The sequence below is a fragment of the Atta cephalotes genome (assembly GCF_000143395.1).
Source record: "Atta cephalotes unplaced genomic scaffold scaffold00010, whole genome shotgun sequence".
Taxonomy (NCBI): domain Eukaryota; kingdom Metazoa; phylum Arthropoda; class Insecta; order Hymenoptera; family Formicidae; genus Atta; species Atta cephalotes.
This window is the reverse complement of record NW_012130074.1, coordinates 4,503,854-4,528,485: the sequence shown is the minus strand read 5'-3', so window position 1 is coordinate 4,528,485 and position 24,632 is coordinate 4,503,854. Positions and strand designations below refer to the sequence as shown.

General features: G+C 29.0%; 5 protein-coding genes across 5 annotated transcripts; 1 reads left to right on the top strand and 4 right to left on the bottom strand.

The window, feature by feature from the left end:
- Positions 1-206: 206 nt before the first annotated feature.
- On the bottom strand, positions 207-4,799 carry LOC105627775 (palmitoyltransferase ZDHHC6-like). The gene is given in 10 exon segments (XM_012209055.1): positions 207-330; positions 428-615; positions 776-988; positions 1,055-1,329; positions 1,640-1,724; positions 2,101-2,282; positions 3,357-3,587; positions 3,590-3,615; positions 3,617-3,631; positions 4,768-4,799. Coding segments are annotated over 10 exon segments (1,371 nt in total).
- A 41-nt stretch (positions 4,800-4,840) lies between these two features.
- LOC105627886 lies at positions 4,841-6,217 on the top strand. The gene is made up of 4 exons (XM_012209159.1): positions 4,841-4,879; positions 5,140-5,449; positions 5,537-5,859; positions 5,939-6,217. Exons 1-4 carry the CDS (start codon positions 4,841-4,843, stop codon positions 6,215-6,217), a joined length of 951 nt encoding a protein of 316 aa, XP_012064549.1.
- Positions 6,218-10,074: 3,857 nt separating this feature from the next.
- LOC105627774 (importin subunit alpha-7) lies at positions 10,075-13,560 on the bottom strand. Its single transcript, XM_012209054.1, has 8 exons — positions 13,513-13,560; positions 12,058-12,273; positions 11,774-11,968; positions 11,469-11,689; positions 11,053-11,316; positions 10,766-10,970; positions 10,367-10,670; positions 10,075-10,271 (listed from the first exon to the last, which is right to left on the bottom strand). Exons 1-8 carry the CDS (start codon positions 13,558-13,560, stop codon positions 10,075-10,077), a joined length of 1,650 nt encoding a protein of 549 aa, XP_012064444.1.
- A 2,673-nt stretch (positions 13,561-16,233) lies between these two features.
- Positions 16,234-18,213, bottom strand: LOC105627773. The gene is made up of 5 exons (XM_012209052.1): positions 18,155-18,213; positions 17,805-18,006; positions 17,508-17,615; positions 16,955-17,095; positions 16,234-16,533 (listed from the first exon to the last, which is right to left on the bottom strand). Exons 1-5 carry the CDS (start codon positions 18,211-18,213, stop codon positions 16,234-16,236), a joined length of 810 nt encoding a protein of 269 aa, XP_012064442.1.
- A 3,342-nt stretch (positions 18,214-21,555) lies between these two features.
- LOC105627772 (peroxiredoxin-5, mitochondrial) lies at positions 21,556-23,406 on the bottom strand. The gene is made up of 4 exons (XM_012209051.1): positions 23,305-23,406; positions 22,631-22,765; positions 21,870-22,001; positions 21,556-21,747 (listed from the first exon to the last, which is right to left on the bottom strand). Exons 1-4 carry the CDS (start codon positions 23,404-23,406, stop codon positions 21,556-21,558), a joined length of 561 nt encoding a protein of 186 aa, XP_012064441.1.
- Between the last annotated feature and the right edge of the window lie 1,226 nt (positions 23,407-24,632).

Here is a 24,632-nt window from a genome sequence, read left to right as displayed (position 1 = left end):
TCTTAATCTATTGATTGGTTTGAGGTATAAATACAAGAAAAATATATCAATTTGAACACAAACAGGTGTGGAGTGTAATGTTCTTCTATCTTATTCTTCACAGCTTTTACTATTAAAAAAATGCAAAATTATTATAAATAGTTTCTTAAATCTTAACAAATGTTGTCACATAAATTTTCTAAAGTTAATAAATTATTTTGGACAAATTATCCAAGCCGTACAGATTTTTCTATTACTTCCACCGCACAGGGTCGTGGAAACCATCCCCTTATACATTTCGATTTTCCATCTTCTCCTTCCTTCTGTTCTTTTCGTCCAAATAACCAATATCTATAAAAAAAAAAGTATAAAAATTTTTCGTAAATTAGCAAATTATTTAATTAAAAAATTAATTTTCAATAATTCATATCATATACAAAATACATACTTCTTCCAACGTGTTACAATCACAATATCATCTACATTCAACTTAATGCGAGATTCATCAGTACAAAGTGGATGAAAAAATACGCCGAAACCATGTCCAATTGGAAATTTAGATCCTGATGTAGCTTTTACAATCCTATATATGCGTGCTTTTTTCCGTTTGTCTAATTTTTGAGCAAGCTGTTCTCTCTGTAAAATAATTAGCATATTATAATTACAGTTTTTATGAATTATTAATAATAATATACGCGCGTAAGCGATATTTATGTAAATTTTTGTCATATATGTTTTTAAATAAATAATTATTATAGAATTATTATGTGACATATTATTAATTAAATAAAATTACCGTTAATGTATATTGATCACAGCCATCAATAACTGGCCACGTAATACCATCGCCGACAGGAGTACAATCCCATGTAAGAACTTGACTAATATTGAAAAGCCATCCTTTTGAATATGGATGTATATATTCGGCATCTGTATCATTTCGCCAACATTGGGATTTCTGCAGAATCCAATCTTCTATTTCTGTTCGATTTCTCAAGATAGCTAATATCTATGCAATTTGAAGAATTATACAATTAACACGTCAATTGAATATAAGAGTATTAAAAACATTTACCTGGACACTTAATAACATTCCTACTGCAAGTACAACGCCAACTGATGCACCAATACTAAATACGACTAATATTATTGTATAGAACTCTGGTGGTGGGAATGGCAAAGGTTTCAGTGATAACACAGTTGTTATCCAGGAAGTTAATATAATAAAAGAGACGGAACAACCGCCAATTGCGCTTGCCAAAAACGCTGTGAAATGTCCATGATTATAATGTCCAACGCATGTATTTATCCATGGACAGTGATGATCCATTTTCATCACACAACGATTACCTAAAAAGTAAATAGAAAAAAGTGTAGAATAATTAAAAGAGTTGTATTGGAAGATTAAACAATATTCTTTAAACTCTTTTATGTATATGCTACATTTTGTATTTTTCTGTCAATAAGTAGATTGACAAGCAAGAATAGCAAAATAGGAAAAGCACCAAATTAAATTATATTATCATCGTAATAACAAATTTACAAATCTCATAAAAACATATCTCATAATAACATATTAATATTTAAAATAACTATATTGAGTAATATCTATATTTATTATTACTTTAATGTTTTAATTACATTATATTTAATCTCTTACATTTTCTACAATGATGTGATCTCGGTGCCTTATAACCTTGGCAGACAATACAGTATTGCAGATATTGTATATCTGTAGCTTTCTCCTGAAAACGAATCATATTAATGCAAACATATTAATTAATAATCTACATGCTTTTTTTATTATAAATTTATCATTAATTATTATCATTAATTTAAATAATAAAGCCCAACGTAACAATATCATGTTTACCATCTAAATATTTAAATAATGTAAAATTAAATTAATATAATCAAATTCCTCTGATTTGAAATTACAATTATATAAATTCGTTTTAATTTTTATTTCTATTAGTAATTAAATAAATGTAAAAAAAACAAATAAAACAATGAAAAAAAATGGGAAATTAAGTTTATGGATTTTCAGTTATTTGCAAAGGAGTGAAAAAAAGTGTTTCACTTTTTAAATAGGTTTAATAATAAGTGTGTAATATATATTACTGGCATCCATTTTAATGTGAGATATCCAGGTCCTTCAACAATTGCACTGATAAAATGGAAGAGAGTCAATCCACTGAGAGTGAAGAACAGTAAGAAACTGGCAGCTGCTGGGATACTGTCTTGTGGTGGCCACCATTGTCTACTACAATGTATCGTCATCAACGTGATGAACTTTATCATCGCTGCAACACAAATTAATATAACAAAAATTGCAATCTACAACTAATCTCCTTGCCATCAAGATTTTATGCTGATAATCTTATAAACCAAATTACAATTTATATTATTTATAACACCAAATAAAATGAGCTAAACATTTTATATATATGTAAAAAAAATCATGCAAAAGCCTTGTAAATATAACAGAACATTAAAATATATACTCTTTGCAATATGTTATTGATATTATTGAACACTTTCAAACAAAAGGCACAGTATTATATAGTTAAATCGTTACATTCTTGTTATTTATCAATGTTAAACAAAGATAAAATAATTCACCATATTATACTTTGTCATCTAGCTTGCTGAAAAATATCTCTTGATATTACCAATAAATTTTTAAAATTACGTCTATCATGTAGTACTTTAAGATAATTTTAATTAAATTTCAATTAACTTATCAAGTAATATTTCGTTAACATGAACAATTGTCTTTTTCTGTCATTTGATACATCACAAAAAAGATTAACTCAAAGATAATAAATTATATAACTCTCAAAATTAATAAACAATGATAAATAACAAGTAACTGGACTCTCATCAATGTACTGTATTTAAATATAATAAAATCTCTGCTTTTAATTGTCAGTTTCTGACAATTAAATCTCTTTTTATTATCTCATTTATAATCATTCAATCATTTTCTTCAGTTTCCTTAATTCCTTACTTGTCCAGGAAAATCCTTGTTAAAATCTTCTATTTTATTTTTCCTAGCTTTTCAAACATCATATTACTGTCAATTGTCGAGCAGTATTTTCTCATCTATATCTCCGCTACTCCTTTCAACAGATTTTTACATTTTTCTTACATAATTTCATTGATATTTCTTTTCACATATCAAACGACAAAAAATTAATAATTAATCTACATACAAAAGTATTTTGAAGTTAAACATCTTCAATTGAAGTTAATCGGACTTTAGTCAAGTTAATCGTTCTTATTATATATTTAAACGTAGCTGACAAGAAATCAATCATGTTTTCATTGACGTTCGATTGATCGGAGTCCATCCGGATTTGAGAGACATGACGTACCGAGTGAGGAGAGCGGTCCCCAATGGCATAATTTCTTCAATGGACCAACGCACATGTTGTCACCGTATAGTAACTTCAAATTCGCATCCGGACGTCCATTGACGCTCTCAGATTTGACGACGACGATGATGACAACGACGACGGCAGCCAGATGAACCGAATCCTCGCAAACGTGCGTCTCGCCGCTCGCGTTGCTGTCAGTTGTTGTCGCAATGGCCGCATTCACGTATCCACGTCATCTAACCGATGCTGATCAAGCGGTGACCACTCTGAAACTAACGCCAATCTCGAATCTTCGATTTTATTAATCGCGCGTGGTCTGATTTAGCTCACATATTAGCACTAGGACCACTAGAGCGACGCTTCTATGGTAAAATTTGCGATCATTTGCGATAATCGCAGATACTCGCGATACAACTAGTTGCTGCGATCGTTATAATGAGGTTATATTTTTCTGTGACGATAAGATATGAATAAAGATGAGGCCAGCTGCGGAATATGCAAGGTATTTGTCTTTGGATTTCATTGTTACTCATTGATTTTCCTGAGAAGTCGTATTCATCTTCGTTGAGATAAGCGAATGGAATCCTCTGTTACACGCAAGATTTTTTTCTCTTACATTAGTAAGTAATGGTAAAATCTGTCTGTGTGAAAATAGTTTTTTTAATCATGCGCATTACATGTTTTGTTATAAAATGCCAGTAAAAATATAGCAAAACCTGCAAGAGTTGCAAACAGGATGTAATAATAGGTTGCAAAAACCGATTAATGCCCGTTTCATCAATGTAGATTAACTTTAATCTCGGTTCAACTTACTCTTCGTCTTTTTCTAATCTTTAGAATCGAGATTAAAGTTAATCACATTGTGGAAATGGGTATAAGCAGAATTTACTGTTTTGTAATTATTTAAATATTTTAAATACATCAAGGTCTGTTTTTTATTTCTGTACTTTCTGAACTGATGCAATAAGTTGAAGTGAAACAAATTTATGTTCATTTCATTTTGGGTCTCTTTCATCAATCTTGATTAAGTTACATGGGATTCATTTAGACTCAGTTTTACAGCTCATTATTACTCATTATTACTTAAAATAAATTAAACTTTAAAAGTTAATCATAAATTAACTCATTAACTTATTGCACTATATGAAAAATGCAGGAATAAAAAACACTTATAATCTACTTAGATTGTATTTGGATATATATATGTATATACTGCCAATATTGACAACATTTATAATTCATGTTATGTATATTATAGATTTTCTAGTATAAATCTGAACACATAGTCTTGATTTTTTTGCTGTTAAATTGTATCAATTTCTGCTAATAAAATATAAACAAATGCAAATGATGTTAATTTGCAGTATTCTGTTTAAATATATAGAGATAGTCTTGGCATTGTACTAACATTTTGCTCATGTGATTGTGATTTCTCTTCATATCTTCTCCATCTTATTATTTTGCAGATTCACAACTCACCAATGACATCCATACCATCTATACCCAAATCTAGAAAATCTGTAAGAGCAAAAGATACAAACTTTCTTTAGGATGTTACTTTCTACTTTTTATTAGCCTCTTTAAATCATATTGATTAAAATCTCACATATCACTTGTCACTACACGCAACATTTATCTTTGGAATATAACTTGACAAACAAATTCTATTTAAGTTATATTGATACTACAGATAAATTAAATTTGATTGCAAGGCATTACCAAGACTACATGACTATTTCTGATTTATTTGTGTAACAGATAATGCATTATTATTTTGCAGATTCACAGCCCACCAATGACATCCACATCATCTAAACCCAAATCTAGAAGCTCTCTAAGATTAAAAGTGGAAAGAAACATATCAAGACAACAAAATATATCAAAGTCATTTGAAACTGAAGAATTATTTAAAGATCAAAGTTATGAAACTACACAAGTGACAGAAAGTTTTAGTGAGGAAGACGAAAAGACATCTCTATGTCGTTCTCAAAATCGCTCTAGAACTATCTCTCCAGAAAGAAATGTTCGTTCACAAAAAATAAAGCAAGAAGATGAAAGAGATACTACAAAGAATAAACAGAATATAAGCAGTCTTTGCTTTATCTTTATTTTAATAGTAATATTAGGAATAATATTAGGAATAATTTTCAAGTTACTTTTAAATAATAATAAAAGAGAGTCTACAATTAATAATCCTTTACTGTTAACTAAATCAGTCCAAAACCTCAAAGCATCATTTTATAATCAAGAATTAGATATCTGGAATGATATTTCATCTGCTATAAACGAAGTAATATCAAGAACTCCCAAATTACCTTCAGTAATTCTGCTGTTTGCAAAGGAAACAACTACAATGAATTGTTTAGCTACTAAATTAGCAGATATGAGCAGTGATATTTTGAATGCAGATAATTATCTGATATTTAATCCAAAAGATTTCGGAAATGATGCTGGTGATATCATTACTACATTAAACGAACATTCTCTGGAGAAAAAGAAAGTTGTGGTGAGTATATATATATATTTTAAATATAAACTCTATATGAACTGACTTGTACAATCAAATAAATTTGTTGCAGATTATTCATGACATATTGAATATTAATGCAGAAGCAATAAAGGCATTACATAATTTATGCGATAGAACAAATCCTTTAGTAGCAGAAGCTATTTACATTCTTACTATGCAAACTAACAGTTCTTTGTCACAACAGAAGAAGTTAAACTTTGTAGAAAATCAGATTTATAACCGACTATCAAAGAGTATCGATCAGGATATTTTGTCAGCACTTATAACACGCATCACAGATGGGATAATTATATCGGTACAACCTGAACCACAATTAAGATATTGCTAATCTGAATTGCAAGAAAATAAGCATATACAAAATAAGCATAACAGCACATTGTTATGTAAATTACAAAGTTAAATATGTTTTTTTAAATAATAAAATTATTAATTCAAAGCTAGCGCCCTATGTGCAGTTTGCTATTCGAAGAGACTCATTTAGAAAGGCAGATTCATCGAATTTGTAATTATTATTTGTTTATTATTTATGTCGAGTCACTAATAAAACGGTATTTTAATGAAATTAAAATAAATCAAGTTAGTTTGTGTTGATTGAAAACTCTTGAATGAAAACTTTGCCTCAACATTTTCGATAAATGTAATAGTAATGAAGTACAATTATATATGAGCTGCGTTTCTATTCATATTTAAAAAGAGAACTATTATCAGGAGGCATGATGTCTTAAACATCAAGTCATTATCATTATATAAAAAAAATAAAACTACTAACATTCTGTTTAATCTCAGTTGATTGAGCTCTTTGTAAATATCAAATTCTAAAACACTTTCTAGAAATATTTGGAATGATTTTGTGACCGCGAGAAATTTATATCTTCTCATCTTGCTGAATAAAGTTTTCTATCTATATCAGCTGGATATAAATAAATAATAAATCACAAATCGCGAGCATTATGGAGAATCCATATTGATAAATGATTAGTTTCTGTAAATTTATTACGAATTACGAATCGCATATAGTTTGGTGTTACTTTTAGTAGTATAATATAAAATATATATTGATGTACATGATGAATGTAATGCTAAACATGTTATATATTTTTGAGATTTGTAAGCTATTGCTGCAGTTTATTAATTCAAAACTATTAAAACTGAAAAAGATTCTAATATTAAAAATATTTTTTATAGTTTTTTTGTATTGTATATAATGAATTTAGCATTATAACTAACATATACATTATGATAATTATGATAAAATTACTTTTTGGTACAAACTAAAAATATAAGATCTATAGCTCTGTTAATTTAACTTTATTTTGTTATGCCAATATTACACGAAATAAATTTTATTTTTAGCGAGTTTTTCTAATCACAATTTCATATTTCTATTTTCGAAAAATATAATGACACTGTACGTAGCGATTTCACGCATATTTCCGAATGACATATTTATTAGCTTCAAAATAAAATACAATAATTAGGATTATTTTGTGTATGTGTGATATTCGATTTTGTATTAATGTGTCAGTCGGCAGTCCATACAACAATTGAAATAATGTCAAGTATCGTATCCTGCTCATTGCCAATTTACAAGACCTAGTAGACACTGTAGTTTTAATATGTTTAATAATACAAGTAATATTTACATATAATAAAATTGCAAAATATTATTGACAAGTTACATTTACAAATATACGCAAATAATTTATTTTTGTAACATTTTGACTTGCATATAATAAACGGTTCATATTAAAAAAAAATTCATTCACCTAACTTTTGTTACTCAAATTAAATATTAAAATAATATTAAACATATATATCAAATAAACAAATTTTATTTCATATTTTACATGATTTTCATTAACTTTTTATGATTTAAATAAAAATTTGTTAATTTTCTGATATGCATTCAATGCTTTTTAAAATATATTCATTTTAAGAATATCAAATTACAATTCAATATTTTCTAAAAGCAACTGAAAAACTTAAGATAACTAAAGCTTTAATACACAATATCTATTATACAGCTTTATTTCTATTTTAATAAATTTTCTAACATTGTATTACAGATCGTTGGGAAAAATATATTCATGATTTAGATAAGTGCTTTTCAATCTTTAATTCAATCAATAATGAATACTTTCAGCAGAAAAAATTCATAATAAATTTATAAATACATGTTCATGCTCTTTACGTATGAAATAAAAATAATAGTAATATTTGTTTTATTAATATTGATTAAACCAAATCTATTTTAATTAAAATAATTATAGAATACATTTTTTGGTAAAAATTTTAATATTTATAATTTATTTAAAGATTGTTGATTATACCACTTAAAAAACACTGATTTAGACCAATCCATCAGTTTTCAGGATTGATAGTGATCATATATATTTTGTGTGCCTTCCAACAAACGACACAAATGACACAATGGGATATTACATCCTTGTTGTTACCAATGTTAAACAAAAATGACATGATCATTGTATCGCATCGTATCGCTTGTTGGAAGGCACACTAACATATATATGTATATATATATATATATATATAATAAAAAATAATTCATTCTAAAATTTTATATAAAAATAACGTGCATAGCGCATAATCAACTCAACAAATTCAGTTTTCTATATTTATGTAATATTATTCAGTAAATATATTATAAATTGGCAACAAGCACCCATAGCTACATACTTTGCTAAAGTAATAAGTTAGCAAAGTTTCAACTAATGAGCTGTAGTACAGTCGTTCTCCGTCGTAATAATTCACAAATCGGTAACTAAAAGTAGATAGTATATATAGAGTTTGTGTAATATAGTGGTATCGTCAAACCTAAATAATAAATACATTTCATATATACAGTCATAGACTTTTCATACAGAATGTCCAAAATCTTATGTGCTGTACAATTTTAATATTCATTTTCATCGTAGGCAAATAAAGGGTTGAAAAATATTGATTCTGCGATAATTTAAAAATTCAATTATGAAAAACATAAGATAAAAAATCTTTATTTAATACATTTGCAAATATTTATAATTAAGAACTAATAATTGATTGTATGACACTAGATTAACAAAAGTATAAGTATATAATAATTGGAGTCGGCATTCCGCACGATTATTTAACATAAGAAAACCAAAGCATATTTTGCACGTATCTCAGTACAAATCATATCTATCACAAATTACAAATATCTAAATTCTCGCAAACTGTTGCATTGATGGCCAAATAAAACTATTGCTTCGCTTCTTGAGGGCACTCTGTATAGAATAGCCTTAAAATTACGAGATACGTATTTACAGTAAAAAAGTTTAATTGGTCATGTTTCTATCTAGTATAGTAAGGAGGTGAGTACCGCGTTGCGTAATGTTGTCCGTGTTGGCTACGTAGTCGCGTACTTCAGTCATTCAGTTAGTGTCTTGCAGGGTAGTGCAAGTTTTTTTTTCGTAATGCTGCGTCAGTCACATGTCGGACGAGGTGTGAGTTTGCCTCGACAAATTGTTCTGATCACTGTCTCCACTTCTACTTAAGCACTAAGACGTTTGTTTCAAAAACTAAACGTCCCATACTAAATACATGCAGGTATGAGTCTGTAAGTGTTCTTACACAAATTGTTTCAAGGCTCTAAACACAGACATTGTCGTAATTTGATGTAGATTTGAAAACAATTTCAGATCAACATTTCAGATTAACATAGAGTTATGGTTCATCTTAAATAATAAAAAGAAAGAAAAAATCAATTGAAAGTGTATGAAGAGTTTTTACTGCTTTTAATTTGAATAAAAGAAGAATAGATCAGTTATTTCAATTATTTTGTACTTCTAACACAATTATACACTCAAGCTCAGTGAATGAATATGTAAAATCAAATTTCCTATTGATGTAGGGGAGACCACAGTATTATCTCGGATCAGATGTTAGAGACAGATGTCTATCATTCTAACGAATAATTGAAAAAGCATGTGAGTAATTTCTGTTATTTCTTTTTCAGCTACTTTTTAAATTAATAGATATCTACTGCTTAACACCTGAGATAGCAGTACTGTGGACACCTACCTCCCATAAACAGATAGCTCGGCGTGTGATCTCCCCTACTAATTTTTAGAATATTATAAATCCCTGTGGAACGAATAACGTTTAACGAAACAGAGTTATATTCAGAAATTTAAAGACAGATGATTAGAATTCAAAGCCTTGCACTGGTAATTGGGAAGAATCTGGTGCGGTGAACTGATATTCTTGTCCTTGTGAATCGATTGAAGGTACAAGTCGGGTGTCTTCTTCCTCAGACCCAAAGAATCGTTCGATAATATCAAAGGCCTTTTGATAAATATCCATATTTTGGTGCGATTGCAAGAATTCTATCTTATCTAGGCCTGAAATTATTTAAAAAAAAATTGATTTAACAAATTAATATTTATTGACGATGACACATCTTTCATAGAAAACCTGTATCAAATTGATATTTTACCATAACATTCTTCGATAAGAACTGCATAAGGATTGAGACCATTATGCATAGTTGCATCTTGTTCTCCCAAGCGTAGAATATTTTCTATACCATTCAGAGCGACCTGAACAATTTTGACATCCATAACAGTAAGCAAATCGCAAAGCGGCGGAATACATCCTTGCACTGCGAGGTATCGAATTTGTTCGGCTGTTCCACCACTAGTAGCATTTGTAATTGCCCATGCAGCTTCTTTACGTGTTTTAAATTCAGCTTTACTCAAAATCTCAATTAAAACCGGAAAAATATTACCATCAATCACCGCCTAAAAAATAGAAATCAATGTTGTATATTAATTATTGATATACGAAATACATAAACAAAGTTATATTCTATTATGTTTAGAAGATTGAAACATACTTGTATTTGTTGAGGATTACCGGCAGTGATATTAGAGACTGTCCAACAAGCCTCTTTACGAACACTTTCCCGTGGCGAACTTAAGAGATGTAATAGACAATGTAATGCCGAGCAATTTAATACAACTTGCGTTTGCACATCATCTCCAGTAACTATATTTCCTACGGCACGAAGAGCCGCACTTGTTACATTATTTTGTTCATGCCTGAAAAATTTTCATCAATATTATTATATAATATTCCACATAAAATTAATTTTATGCATAATAAATATAAACTTAAACATACATGAGAAGTTCTACAAGACGTCTGCAAACACCAGCATCAATAACAGCTTGTATTTTATCATTTGGGCCATCGCTCAAATAAGAAAGAGCCCAACAAGCATCAGCGAGTACATCATAGTCAGTATGATTGAGAAGATGTGCCAACACTGGTAAACATGGTGCAACCTTTGCAAAAGCTGGTGCTGGATTTTTTCCTCGACAGAGATTTGATAATGCCCATACCGCATTGCGGGTCATAGAAAGTCGTGTTGCTTTTGATAGCAGTCTATATAAATAGTGCAATATTAGTTTTATATTATTGTATGTATATAAGAATATTATATAAGAATATGTGCGACATGTATATAAGAATCTTTTATTTTTCTTATAATAATGATAAACTATAATAATTCACATAAAAAATGTAAAGAAACATACTGCAGAAGTGGTGTGAGAATACCATTGGCTAAGACATGATCTCTGCATTCGGGACTATCGCCTGCAATATTACCCAATGCCCAAACAGCTTGTTCTTGCACATCTTCATATTCAGAACCAAGTAAAGATATGAAAGTAGGAACAGCTCCTGCATCTATCACAATACGTGTTTGTTGAGATGTACCACTTGCTATATTTGTCAGAGCCCATGCTGCTTCAAACTAACAATTAATATTATTATTTATATGTATCTTTAATACACAACAAAAGAGAATTTTTATACTGTCATATTTCTATATACCAACCTGCAGAGTGCAATTTGTATTATTTTTAAGAAATTCAACAAATTGTGGTACGATTCCTGTTTGTATCACCTCATCTATAGGGGGATTTGGCTCTCTTGATAATAATTTTCTAAATTTCTGCGTTGCTGCCAATTGATCTTGTATGTTAGGACTATATAATGCATCTACCATTTCAGATGTTATAATACCAGGAGACTATTAAAATATAAATTTTGTTGTGTAAAAAGAAAAATTATTATGAAACAAATTATACATAAAAACAATAAAAAATATAATTTTATTACCGATTGTGCTGTACCAATAGGAAGTGAATATTCATCTGTAGATGTAACATTATCTTCATCTGCAACAATGTTTGGAACATTGCGACGTTTTGATAATTGCTGCTCACGTTTCTGTTTTCTTAATTGAACTCCCTCTTCCTCTCTGCGTCTTCGCAGCTCTTGTGAATCTAATCCTACGTTTTTGTAACGATGTTTATGTGTAGGTCCAGTTGACATCTGAAAATACAAATAAAAATTATACATATTTTATATTATTATATTTCATATATTATATTTTAATATTATATTTTAGTTATATAAAAGTTTTTCTTGAATAAACTTAAAAAATAGCGCAAGGAAGTTATAATAAAATTCACAAATTAATATATATAATTCACAAAATAATATAATCTTCAATATATAATCTGCAAATTTACAATAATCTAATATATTAAATTTTATTGTCAAACAAAACATATTTTTATATATCGGAGGATCAAAATTGACAAATTTTGGAAAATTTCATCATATCATGACATTATAACTATATTTTTAAAACATTATAACTATATTTTTAAGTTATCATTTATTATTTTATCATTGATATGGCTCAAAACTATGTTTTTATGTGTACTGTTTTAAATTGTTACTTAACATTTTATTTTAATTATAACTGATAAATGAAATTTTTGCTTTCAGAAAAAAATTATATTATGTACAAATAATTTTAAAATTTTTATATAAATAATTTTGAAGTTACAGCTTTATAATTTTCAAACAATACATAGTATCAAAAGAAGCATGAAAGAAAGACGCATATTAGAAATTTCTGAAACATATGTTTTTTTGAAAATACTTTAAAAATATTATAAGTGTGTGCTATTTTCATGCTCATATGTGCTATAAGTATTAGTTTATTCGTGTTGTCTATCAAATATTAAACAAGGATGTTTACAGTATAGTAAGCGTAAAACAGAATGTAACCAATCTATATATTTCGGAAACATACAAATTTTTCAAGAATATTGCTTTAATATTACTTTTAATTCTCTTCTCAAAAATGAATTAAAATTATGACATTTTACTTCTTAATCAGTATGTTTCCGTTATTTAAGAATGTTAAAAATAGTTTCTATAATTGCGTGTCATGTGTGTCATTAATACTTTATTATCTTAGCAAAAAAAGATTTGTATTTATTTACTCACAGTAATCTAAGAATTATTTACATGAAATATATGAACAATACTCGAGACATGTTTAAGCAAAAAAAGGAAGATAATTTCGCTCTCTCTTTCTCGTTTAAAAATATCTTCAAATATGCGCGCACTCATAGATGTACACATATATAGATACACTGATTCGTCATACGAGTGTGAATAAAAATACGAAGCAGCGAAAATGACGAGGCTTCAAACGAAACCCGTTTTGTGGAGGAAACCATTTCGAAAGAAAAGAGGAAAAAAAAAGAGGCGGACAATGATCGCGTTGCCATCATCGATGTCGTTGGTCGCCGCAATATTCATCTGACAATGGATTCCGCATGAGGGTTAGGAGTTAATCGACGACACGATCGTTGGGGCGGGGATATTGAAGAGGAAGAGCGGATGTATCGTCTTTGGATGCGCATCGTCATTGTACCGTTTGGGAGACGGTACATGATACACAACCATCATCGATCTTCGCTGGCGCGCGATCAGCCGCTTGGGACATTTTGGCACGCGCACAGCCAATGCAGATTGACATTGGCCTGGAATTCTCTCGATCCTTCGGTATGTCAACGCGCTGCGATCATGATTTTGACGATCCTGAACCGTCGCTTGGGAATCAACTATCAATGTAATAATAATCGCACTTTATACTTACGGCTGTGAGGGCAGATTCGAATCTCCTGATCAGGAATCAAGCGTAAAAGATCATACAAGTGCAACGCAAACCCAAGTGCCGCCGCGAATCCTTTCTCTCTCTCTTCGCCATAAACTATGTAGCAATGGTGATAGTGAGACACATGATTTGACAGATCAGAAAAGCACAGTTCGCACAATCGCGACCGCTAATTCACGATTGAGCGGGATTGGCTAGCTAACCGTCATGTGCCATGTTGATTGGTCTGATGTAAAGTCATTAAAAATAGATAGTGTATATGATTTACTAAGGATAAAATCACACGATGCGAAAAAGGATTGCGAAATAGAGAATGCGACCATCATAGATGCAACCAATTAATGTTAGGGGCTCCGCACAATAAAAGAAACAGAAAATAAGAATTTCAACCTATCAGAAATGTTTTCAAATGAGGTGAAAATGACAAAAGTGAGCAAATTCATTAGAGTATTCATAATTTAATTGATGAATACTTAGTAAAACCTTTGCTCACTTTTCACCTTTCAAAATCCACAATTAACCACTAGAATCAATTTCTAGTATTTAATGTTCCATGTTTGATAAAACTGGTGCAAAAAACTTGCACTGAGTTCAACTTTTGCTCCACTGTCTTCGAAATCAATGGAGACTAGTGCAAGTTAAAATTGAGGTTTGTGCTAAAGTATGATATTATATTATGATATTACATTATATATAATTAATGTTATAACAATGACATTGTTTAGCATTTCATTTAGCATTTCAAATGATTCTAATAATAGCTATGCAATGACATTTTGACGTTTAAAACTCTTGAAATGTAAAAATTTAATTTAAAAAAATGTTTTAAATAAATAAATGAATCAGAATATTGTAAAATAAGTAATTTGAACATAGTTATATATATATATTTTTAGGGATGCTAATGATACGTTCCATTGAACCGCACACACACACACACACACACACACACACACACACACACACACACACACACACACTAAACCTGCATTATTACTGCACTAGTGCAGTTTTTATCTAAACCTAGCATGGCACTAGTGCTGCACTAGTTTCCCCAGTGGAAAACGCTATTAATTTTAAATACTACAAAATGTGAAAAAAATATGTATGTTCGGTAAATATATGTGTTTATTTATACGCTTATTTATACATTTAAGAAAATGACAAGTCGCGATAGTTTCTTTCGTTTTCCGATGTTTGTCAGCGTTCCGTAATTTTTTCCTTCATGGAACATTTTTATCCTAATATAACACAAAGATATTACTTGTTAGATTGTATACGATTTTCTTCTTTTGACATATCAAACATGTGATTATGTAATTATGAAAACAAATTTTTCATGGCTAAATTGGCAAATACTGCATTTGCTATGATGTGATTAAATCCTGGTGTGTCCATAGGAACTCATGGATAGCTCTTCGAAACATCTTTTCAGTCAAACTGCAAATCGATATAACATCGGGAAAAGGAAATATAAGACCGCCATTCGATTTTTGAAGAATTAACTTAAACCTATTGTCATTGGAGTTGTCATTACAGAGAACAGAGCAACAAGATATGCAATGAATTCTTTTTTTTAATCACCATTCGCACGACGTAATCTGCAACTGCATTTTCGGCAAATTGGGATAACTTAAAATAATTTGGAGGCATTTCCGATTTTAACTTCATCGATTCTTCGTCTTGTTCTTCGATTAATATTTGAAGGCAGAGCATTCAAATTCAAAGGCTGAGCATTCCATTTTTTCGTTGGTAGAGGTATCAGTAGAGTTAAAAGATTCCGTCATCAATGGCATAAGCACGAAACAAAGCATATGTTAAGATATCGCACTACGACGTTTCAATACTGAGTAATAGAATTCCGAATTGCAAAGAAAATTGTTTGCTTCATAGCAGTCACATTGCCATTTGAAGCCTTTAAGTCTGAATCAGATTACGTATTGAAGAATGAGATTGAAGATTGAAAGATTCAAGTTTGACCAAGCAGAACAAAAGGACCCAAAATTTCTTTGTCCTCATTGATGAAATTTCAATCTTTAATCTTTATTCTCAATCTTCTCAATACATAATCTGATTCCGGTCTTACTTGGTGCCTCACTAGCAGGCGTTTATAAACTGAAAGATAGGTGGCGAGATGTAGGATTAACACACCTACCTAACACATTGTCCTGTAGCTCGGATTACATGTAGATTACATTAAAATATAACTCAAGATCTTGTGACATTTTGTAGGAAGTACTTTAAGTGGGTTTTGACTTCTTATTAATCATATCTTATTCATCAAATATGATCACACGAACTATGCTTTCGTAGATCTAGCGATCTTTTTTCTCCATAGACTTCATCAAATTTTGTAACTGCAACACTTTCATCGTCGATCGACGAAATTTCTTTATTATATTACGTTTTTGTTCTTTCATCATAATTACCTTAGCTTGCGAAAAATGTAACTTTCGTTGCAAGCTTCGTGGAGTGCTTGCATAACAGTGATCGTTTTCGCAAATGACACTTCTATTGCAAGATTTCAGCTCAAATAACAGTTTTTCCAGAACAGCTATCTTTTCCTGTAACTTTAGGACTTCTTCTATTAATGATAAACATCCGGTGAATTTATTCTACAAAACGGAAATACATCTTCATAATTTCAATAGTTACAAGAAATAGTAAAATCACGAAATAAATACATAAAAAGTTGACAATAATTAAAATTGTATATTAATATTTATTAGACAAATTGAAAATATAAAATCACATTTTGAAATTTAAAGCTGCTATTTTTAATTTTGAATTTTCTTCCTTCAATTGTTATTTGTTATCAAGATTATAAAGAGCATTCGGGAGCCAAAATTAATGTTAATTGAATAAATAGAAAATGTATATTTTTTAATAAAATTCATTAACTAATTATTGAAACGATTTTTCAACAAATTTGATTTTCAAGTTATTTGTAACGCTGACCGAACATTCGTTCAAATATATTGAAATACTAAATCAATAAAATTTGCAGGAAAATTATAAACCATAAAATGATTTTACCTTGTTTAAATTTTCGAGGAACGATTCTAATGTGATTTCGACGATTGGTTCCTCGACTGTACTCTTTTTTATCATTGACTCTTCTATTCTTGCTTCTTTAATCACTTCTTCAAGTACAGAATCTTGAATATATGAGATATTCTACAAAGAGCAAACTAATAATTATTAACAAGTATGAATGATGTTACGAAGTAAACTCTTTTTTATAAAATTATATTTATTATTATTAATAAAATAATTAATAATAATTAATAATAAAATTAATAAGTTTGTATTTTTTTGAAATTAATAATTTAATTTCACATTTTAAAATACAAAAAAATATACAATTTTTAATATAATTACTTCATAATAATGCAAATTATTATTTCATTATAATTATATTAAAAATTGTAATTTTTTTTTTTAGTATTTTTAAAATTTGTATTTGTTTTAAGAAATTTGCACCATGAGATAAGATATCTGTAATGTAAAAAATTCTGCAATGTGCATATTTTTCATTCTGTATTCAACTTATGTCTCTATTTTCTTTGTTGCGTTCTGTGACCATTACTTTTGTACATTCCAGTTCAACAATCTCCATTTTTGGAAGAATGTAGCGCAATCGAGATGCAAGTGTTTTAGACCTTAATTTATATATTTTTTTTTTTCGAGGATCACACTGTAATACATAAAAATGCTACTTTAATATCTTGCAAGTTGTGTGAAAATGGTTTTAAAACTGAAACTAACATTTATACTACCCTGTATCTGTCCATGAATTATTAGATTTCAAGTTACTTTTTTTTCAAATGAAATCAAGGTTTATGTGCCTACTCATGTTATCACATTGCTATTTTATACAACTTACTGAAAAGACTGAAGGATATGCTGAATCTTTTAATATACGGCAGCTTACTGTAATAACATAGTCACTGTTAAGGAAATGATTTGAACACAAAACAGATTTTGTATTCTTTTTTAATCTTTCATGTTCACAGTTATGTTTTTCCAAGTACGCATGTATTTGATCAATCCACAATTGAGATCGATTTTGGTCTCTCAAGGGAAATCTATAGACATGAATGGTATAAACAAATGGTATAAACAAAAATATCATTTCAATTTTATTAGTACATTCAATAAAATAACTTTAATAACATTTCATATCCTACATCGTTAACATGCAGGAATTAATATATTTAATATAAGAATTCTTACCTATGAAATGAAATACCCTTTTTACTTCTCTGTCCACACCCAGGCACACAGCATCTCATGTTGATATTTTGTAAACAGTCACGCGATTTTATAATCTTTCAAATATTATATAACCTCATACACGATGGTTTTGTTGACATATGTGTCTTAAGCCGATTCTACATTAGTTGCAAGCCAATATGAAGCATTGATTCCAAAATGCAAGCTTCAGATTGGCTGTCGCAACAAACTTGCGATCGGCTTGCAACTAATGTAGAACCGGCTTTAGTTGCAAGCTAATCGCAAGTTTGTTGCGACTGCCAATTTGATTTGATCAATTTCTTTTTCTTCTGAAGAGAAAAGGAAGAAAAATGAACTGGTGTAAAAGTTCAACCAAAAAAGAACTGGGCACCTATTCTTGAAAAGTGTTGCATAAGAAAAACTAAAGAAATACTATAGTATGCGCTACATATATTATAGTATTTCCTCTTTAGTTTTTTTTGCAATAATTTTCAAGAATAAGGCCTCTGGTCTCCTGTTAAGTCCATTCTACAATGGGCAGTAGCAGTAATAGATTAAGGAATAGGCGTAGAAATCAACCAATGATCGAATGTGCGAAGAATAATCAATTATAATTAGTCGATTTCTACACCTACTCTTTAATCCATTACTGCTACTGTCCATTGTAGAATGGGTTTTAGAGTGTATAGCAATTGCACATGAGTCAATTGCGCACAAGCTAATCAGTGCTTAAAAAAAAAAAAAACCCTACGTAGAAGTCGCTGTGAAATTGTTAGAGGTTCCGCACAATAAAAGAAACAGAGAACAGAGAACAGAGAATAAGAACTTCAATCTATCAAAAATCATAGTGGAATAGTTACACAGGTATAGGTAATAGTTACAATAGGTACACAGTTTCTGATAAGTTGAAATTTTTATTCTCTGTTCCTTTTATGGTGCGAAGTCCATTACAGTATGCAAGTGAACCGCTCCCCTCATGTTATCCCTTCTCGTGCTTCTGATTGCATCTAAAGAAGTATTTTCTAAGAGTATTTTATAAAAAATGTATTTAAACATATATAAGAAAAAAATTTATTTCGACGAATAATAAAAAAGAAATACACATATGCTTGTCAATGCCCATTATTCAAAATTCAGTTTCTATCAAGCAATTATAGACAGAATTAAATATGAATAAAAATCAAGATGAATTGGATAATGGTATTAATCTTAATAAATCAGACATGAATTCAAAAAAAACTATGATATCTAAAATAGATTCTCTGTTAAAAAAAATAATGAAGATCCAAAGTTAAAATTAAGTGAAATACATGCAATTCAAACTAGTAAAATAAATGCTCAAAAAGTTAAAAATCGAAAGAACCTATTATTGATAATAAAATATTAACGAAACAAGTTAAGAAACTTACTGAATAGCTTCCAATCAATTGATAAGTTAATATGTTTTATCAATATTCTATTGTAAAAGGGCCTTAAGAATTCTATGATATAACCAAATATATATTAGAAAAACATTTTGTGTCCAGCTTCTTGCTAAAGACACTTCAAAGAAAAATTCAAAGAATATTCTAAGAAATTTGTCTTACGTTTAGAAAATATAACCAATAATTAATAAATTGTATTATATTGTAAATATGTATTCGATTTATAATTTTCTATTGAAAGTAATAGTACAATATTGTATAAAAAATTAGAAACTTGGCTTTTTCGAGGTTGGTTAATCATAAGAAATGATATGCAATCTATTAATTGTTACGTACAGTTTTATATATATTTATATATTATATATTAAAATTTAATTATATATATTAAAATTTTTTTCTTAAAAATGATTTCATAATCCTGAAACCTGTAAAATATGCCGCAAACTGAGATCTGTCCGATGTTACATAGAAGTATAAATTTAATTTCTAAAAATCTATCAAAAACTGTTATAACGTCGATTTTTGACAGCTGAAAGAAATGTACATATTATTTCAGAAATTATTATACACTAAGGTACAATATTTTTGTTTTTATTATAAAGGATTTGGTAATTTAATTTTTTAATTCAATATTCAGTTGCAACATTTTCTCAATCAAGCAATTTCTAAGCCCATAGCAGAAGGGATTTCAAGTTTAAAAAAAATTTGAAAATGTCTGAAAAAGCCACCTCATAATCTAGTTCTAGTTAAACTGTAATGATAGTTCCGCTTATCAACATCATGCAGATAATTGAAAAATCATAAAATAAGCTTCTGAAGTTTCTCATATAAAATGTGTGGATGTATGTTCTCCGTTGCAATCAAACATGAAGTTTTGCAACAGTTTTATGATTGTCTGCAGAGATAGATTCATTCCTCTAAAAAAAATAATTTAATCAGCGCGAAGAAAACTTCCAACAGTTGTAAAATGAACGTTTTGCTGAACGCAATCTGACATCCATTAATTTGTTACATTAGCCTGCCCATCAGATTATTCAAAAATTGAACTTTTATTTGTATATAAACTTATACAAGATACATTAGTATGAGTATCTGATAAAATATATCTGATTTTTCATAGCAAGGAATCAATCGGAATTCTTAAAACATATTCAAAGATTTAGGAGGATCGTTCAAATGTGCTTTGAAATATCATTTAAAGAATTATTTTTATTTCCATATCATACATATCACGATCCACAAAAAACATTAATTTCACTTTTTTTAAATAATATTTCTATTTAACGTACAAAGATTTAAACAACTAAAAGCAACATATCACAAGAGTTTCTTCATTTTAAAAACAAAATCGCTAAATTCAAGGAATAAAGTGCTACACGTTAATAGTACATACGTTGAGAAACATAATATGGAAACGGAAAATTAAAATCAACAGCTTTAGAATATATATACAAGCACAGTATAGTATCAATTAAGGCAAAAGCGTATATAAGGGATGCTTTCTATTTAATGATACAAGTCGATCCAAATGTTCTATTTTTTTCCCAATTCCATGAATAATAAAGACAGAACGATAGTTAACTTGTGTCACCAAATGGAAAACACTTACAATTAGCAAAAAGGAAAAAATTACAGACATATCATATCGGCTCAGTTGATTTGATTCTGAATCATTCAGGTCTCAACTGGAATGTTTTCCATTTGATACAAATCGATCATGTTGTTCTATCTTTGTTACTCACTAGAAAATGTCAAGAAAGATAGAATGTTTGTATCGATTTGAGACATTAAATAGAAAGCACTCTTTTTATGTCAATGTGTTGCAAAAACATAGATTTCTATGTTTATGAGAAGAACGTTGCTGAAATAGCCGAAGTACTCGCAGTTTTCTCCTTAATGCAAATCTCAGTTTCCTCTTGTAAAAAGCTCTGTTTATATATTCTAAAGTTGATGATTAAAATAATGCTTTAAACTGTTTTAAATTTTAATATGATCCGCTAGGGAGCAAGATAGACCAGTGTTATCTGGTTCAATATTGATGTCCTTTATAATTCCATTTTCAACCACCATAGAATAACGTTTGCTGCGTTTGCCTCCTAAGACTGACAAATCCACAGCAAGATCCAGGGCATCTGTAAACTCTGCTTTAGGGTCAGCTAGCATTCGTACCTAAGAATAGAAATGACTTTTTAAGAAAATAATTATAATAGACAAAATAAATTTAAATTTATATAACAATCATGATATAAAAGATTTAATTTTTTAAATTTAATAATTAAATGAACATTTACTTTTCCTGTTGCACCCTGTTCTTTTCCCCAGGCTGCCATAACAAATGGATCATTAACACTGATACAAAATATCTCGGAAATTCCTTTAGATTTCAATTCATCCGCCTTTACAATGTAACCAGGCAAATGAGTCTGAAAATCAATATTGATAACTAAATTAATTATTAGGTGTAGTAAAAAGAAATCCATTATTTTTCCATTCGATTTCATGCAAAAATAATGGATTTCGTTTTACTACACCTAATATATTTATAATATAATTCTATATCAAATAAAAACTTATTATTCTGTTGCTAAATATATGTATATATAAAATTGTATAAGAATTTACTAAACTAAAGTTTAAGATAAATTAATTTTTTGTTAGGGTAAAGCTTTATCGTTCACAGAGCTATTTCTGTCAGTGATAATATTCATGTTTCTGAACAATATGTATTAAACATTTGAAAGTCATTGTTTGTGTTTTCAATAAGCAGCCATGTTTAAACAGTCACTGCAAAATGATATTGCTTGCTGTTGTGATTGAAGCTTTTGAAGATATACTTTTGAAGATATACCAGCACAGAAGAACTCTTCTCTACTTTATAAATGAAAAATTCAAAATTCATTACAAATGAAAGATAGCAATAATACGAAAAATTAAAATTACTTTCAAAACTATATGTAAAATGAAAAGTTTCTAATTTTAAGACAAAACTGTTGGATATATTAAAAATTTAAACAATTATTTGAATTGGAAAAGAATAAGTTTTTTTCTTTACTTTTGAGCAACCAGGAGTAAATGCACCTGGTACACCAAACACTATGATTTTCTTCTGAGCTGCAGTTTCTGCTAAGTTCACACTGTCTGTTGGCGTGTTCTCAAAAAGATCCACGCTGGGTAATTTATCTCCAACCTTGAAAATCATTGATAATTGATGATTAGTTTTTAATTTTAGAAAATTATAAATATTCATTAGATACAATATGATATTTGATAAGATACCTAATCGATTAAATATAACAAACTTGACCAGCGATTAGCAATTATTTAAAAAATAAATATACACATCACATAAATGTTAATTGCAATTATACATTGTTTGCTTTAGCATAAATTGCTTTAATAATTTATTTTTTTTTTAATTAAAAACTATCCAAACATTGTCATTGTAGTGTCTAGAATCGATCACTTTCTGTAGGTTTTATTAATTGTAATAAATGATTTACAACTGGATTTATATTGTTGACTCTCATATCTTGAGGATATGATAGATTACAATGAGTGCTTTCCAGTACACAGAATCGTTTCAGGATGTAATGATTTACATCTGTCTAATTGTATCCTTGCTAGAAAGCACCCAATTATGATAGATTATAAGAAGGCTTTTAAAGTACAATTAGGAAAGATAATTGATGAACCATTGCTAAAATGAGTACAATAAAGACTACTTACAGCAATAACCATTTTTTGCGATGATGTGTGAAATCTTCGTACAAAACAACCGAACGTTGATGAGCGTCCGTTGACAGAAATACGGTTCAATAGCTGACTCATGTGCAAGTGCAACGAGTGCAATCCCTCTAATTTATGCGCCACGAATATCACAATAGTGAACTAACGATAGCGATTTGTCGTGAGGGTCGTGAGTTCTCGCAAATGAACAACTAACGTTATTGCATGACTTACATAATTTTTTAATCGCGACCCCAGTCAACGATTTGACGAAACAAGTCGGATCAATTCTAAAAATGATTAAATACATTTAAAGTCACAAAATTCAGTTGTATGCAATTAGAAGAATTAAATAATATTTTATATTATAGATCAAAAAATAATTTATATCGATCAATTTTTCTGCTGGTAACTAATAAATGCCATTTGAAAAACATTCGCCCTTAATCCGTCTACGAATATTATTCTAAAATTGTTAGTTTAAGAAATTATATCTTTAAATTATAATGAAAAATGTTTGTAGAAACATATATACTTTACAACGTGACCATTTTTGTGTTTATTATTCATTCAAGGTAATGTTAAAAAATTTAAAATTTAATCAGTGTTTCAAAACTGGAACACAATGGATAATTAAGGAGCGCAGGCATTATATATCATATCAACTATCGAATCCACATTAATTATTATTTGAATGCAACAGTCGATCTAATGCCTCTCTCGACTGTCGATAAGATATTGTTACCGTTATAGGCTTGATTTAAACAATTATAAAATTTTTTTTAGAAAACTATAGTAGCTAAAGAAAAACATAATTTATAACATATTTTTTCAATTGCTGGTATTTTAGCTAAAAGATTAGTAAATGTTAATTGCTAAAAAAGCATAGTATAAATGTTTAATATCTCCAGAGAGAAACCTGACAGAGGCGGGAGGCCATATTGGCCTTTTTCCTATATACTAATACAATCGAAATCGCTCGTACATCTATTTTCAGTTTGAGACATTTTCTTACATTATCGATAAAATCGTATCGTCGAAAGTAGTATGGTTTGTTTCTGTACTAAATCTTCAGGACAGAAGCGTGTCGACTATAATTATTAGCAATTATAGAGACTTTTAATAAATTCAATCTCTTCTAAACTTATATTGTCAATATAAACTATAATTTAGTAAAAATGAGCTATAGAGACTCTTCTCACGCCAATTTATCGGCGGTCCTCTTTTCTTTATAAATATATCCATAAAAGAAACAAATTACTAATAAATTTAGTAATCCGTTTTTGCAGGTAAATATATCTTTAATTTAGTTTCCTATTTTTATGTCT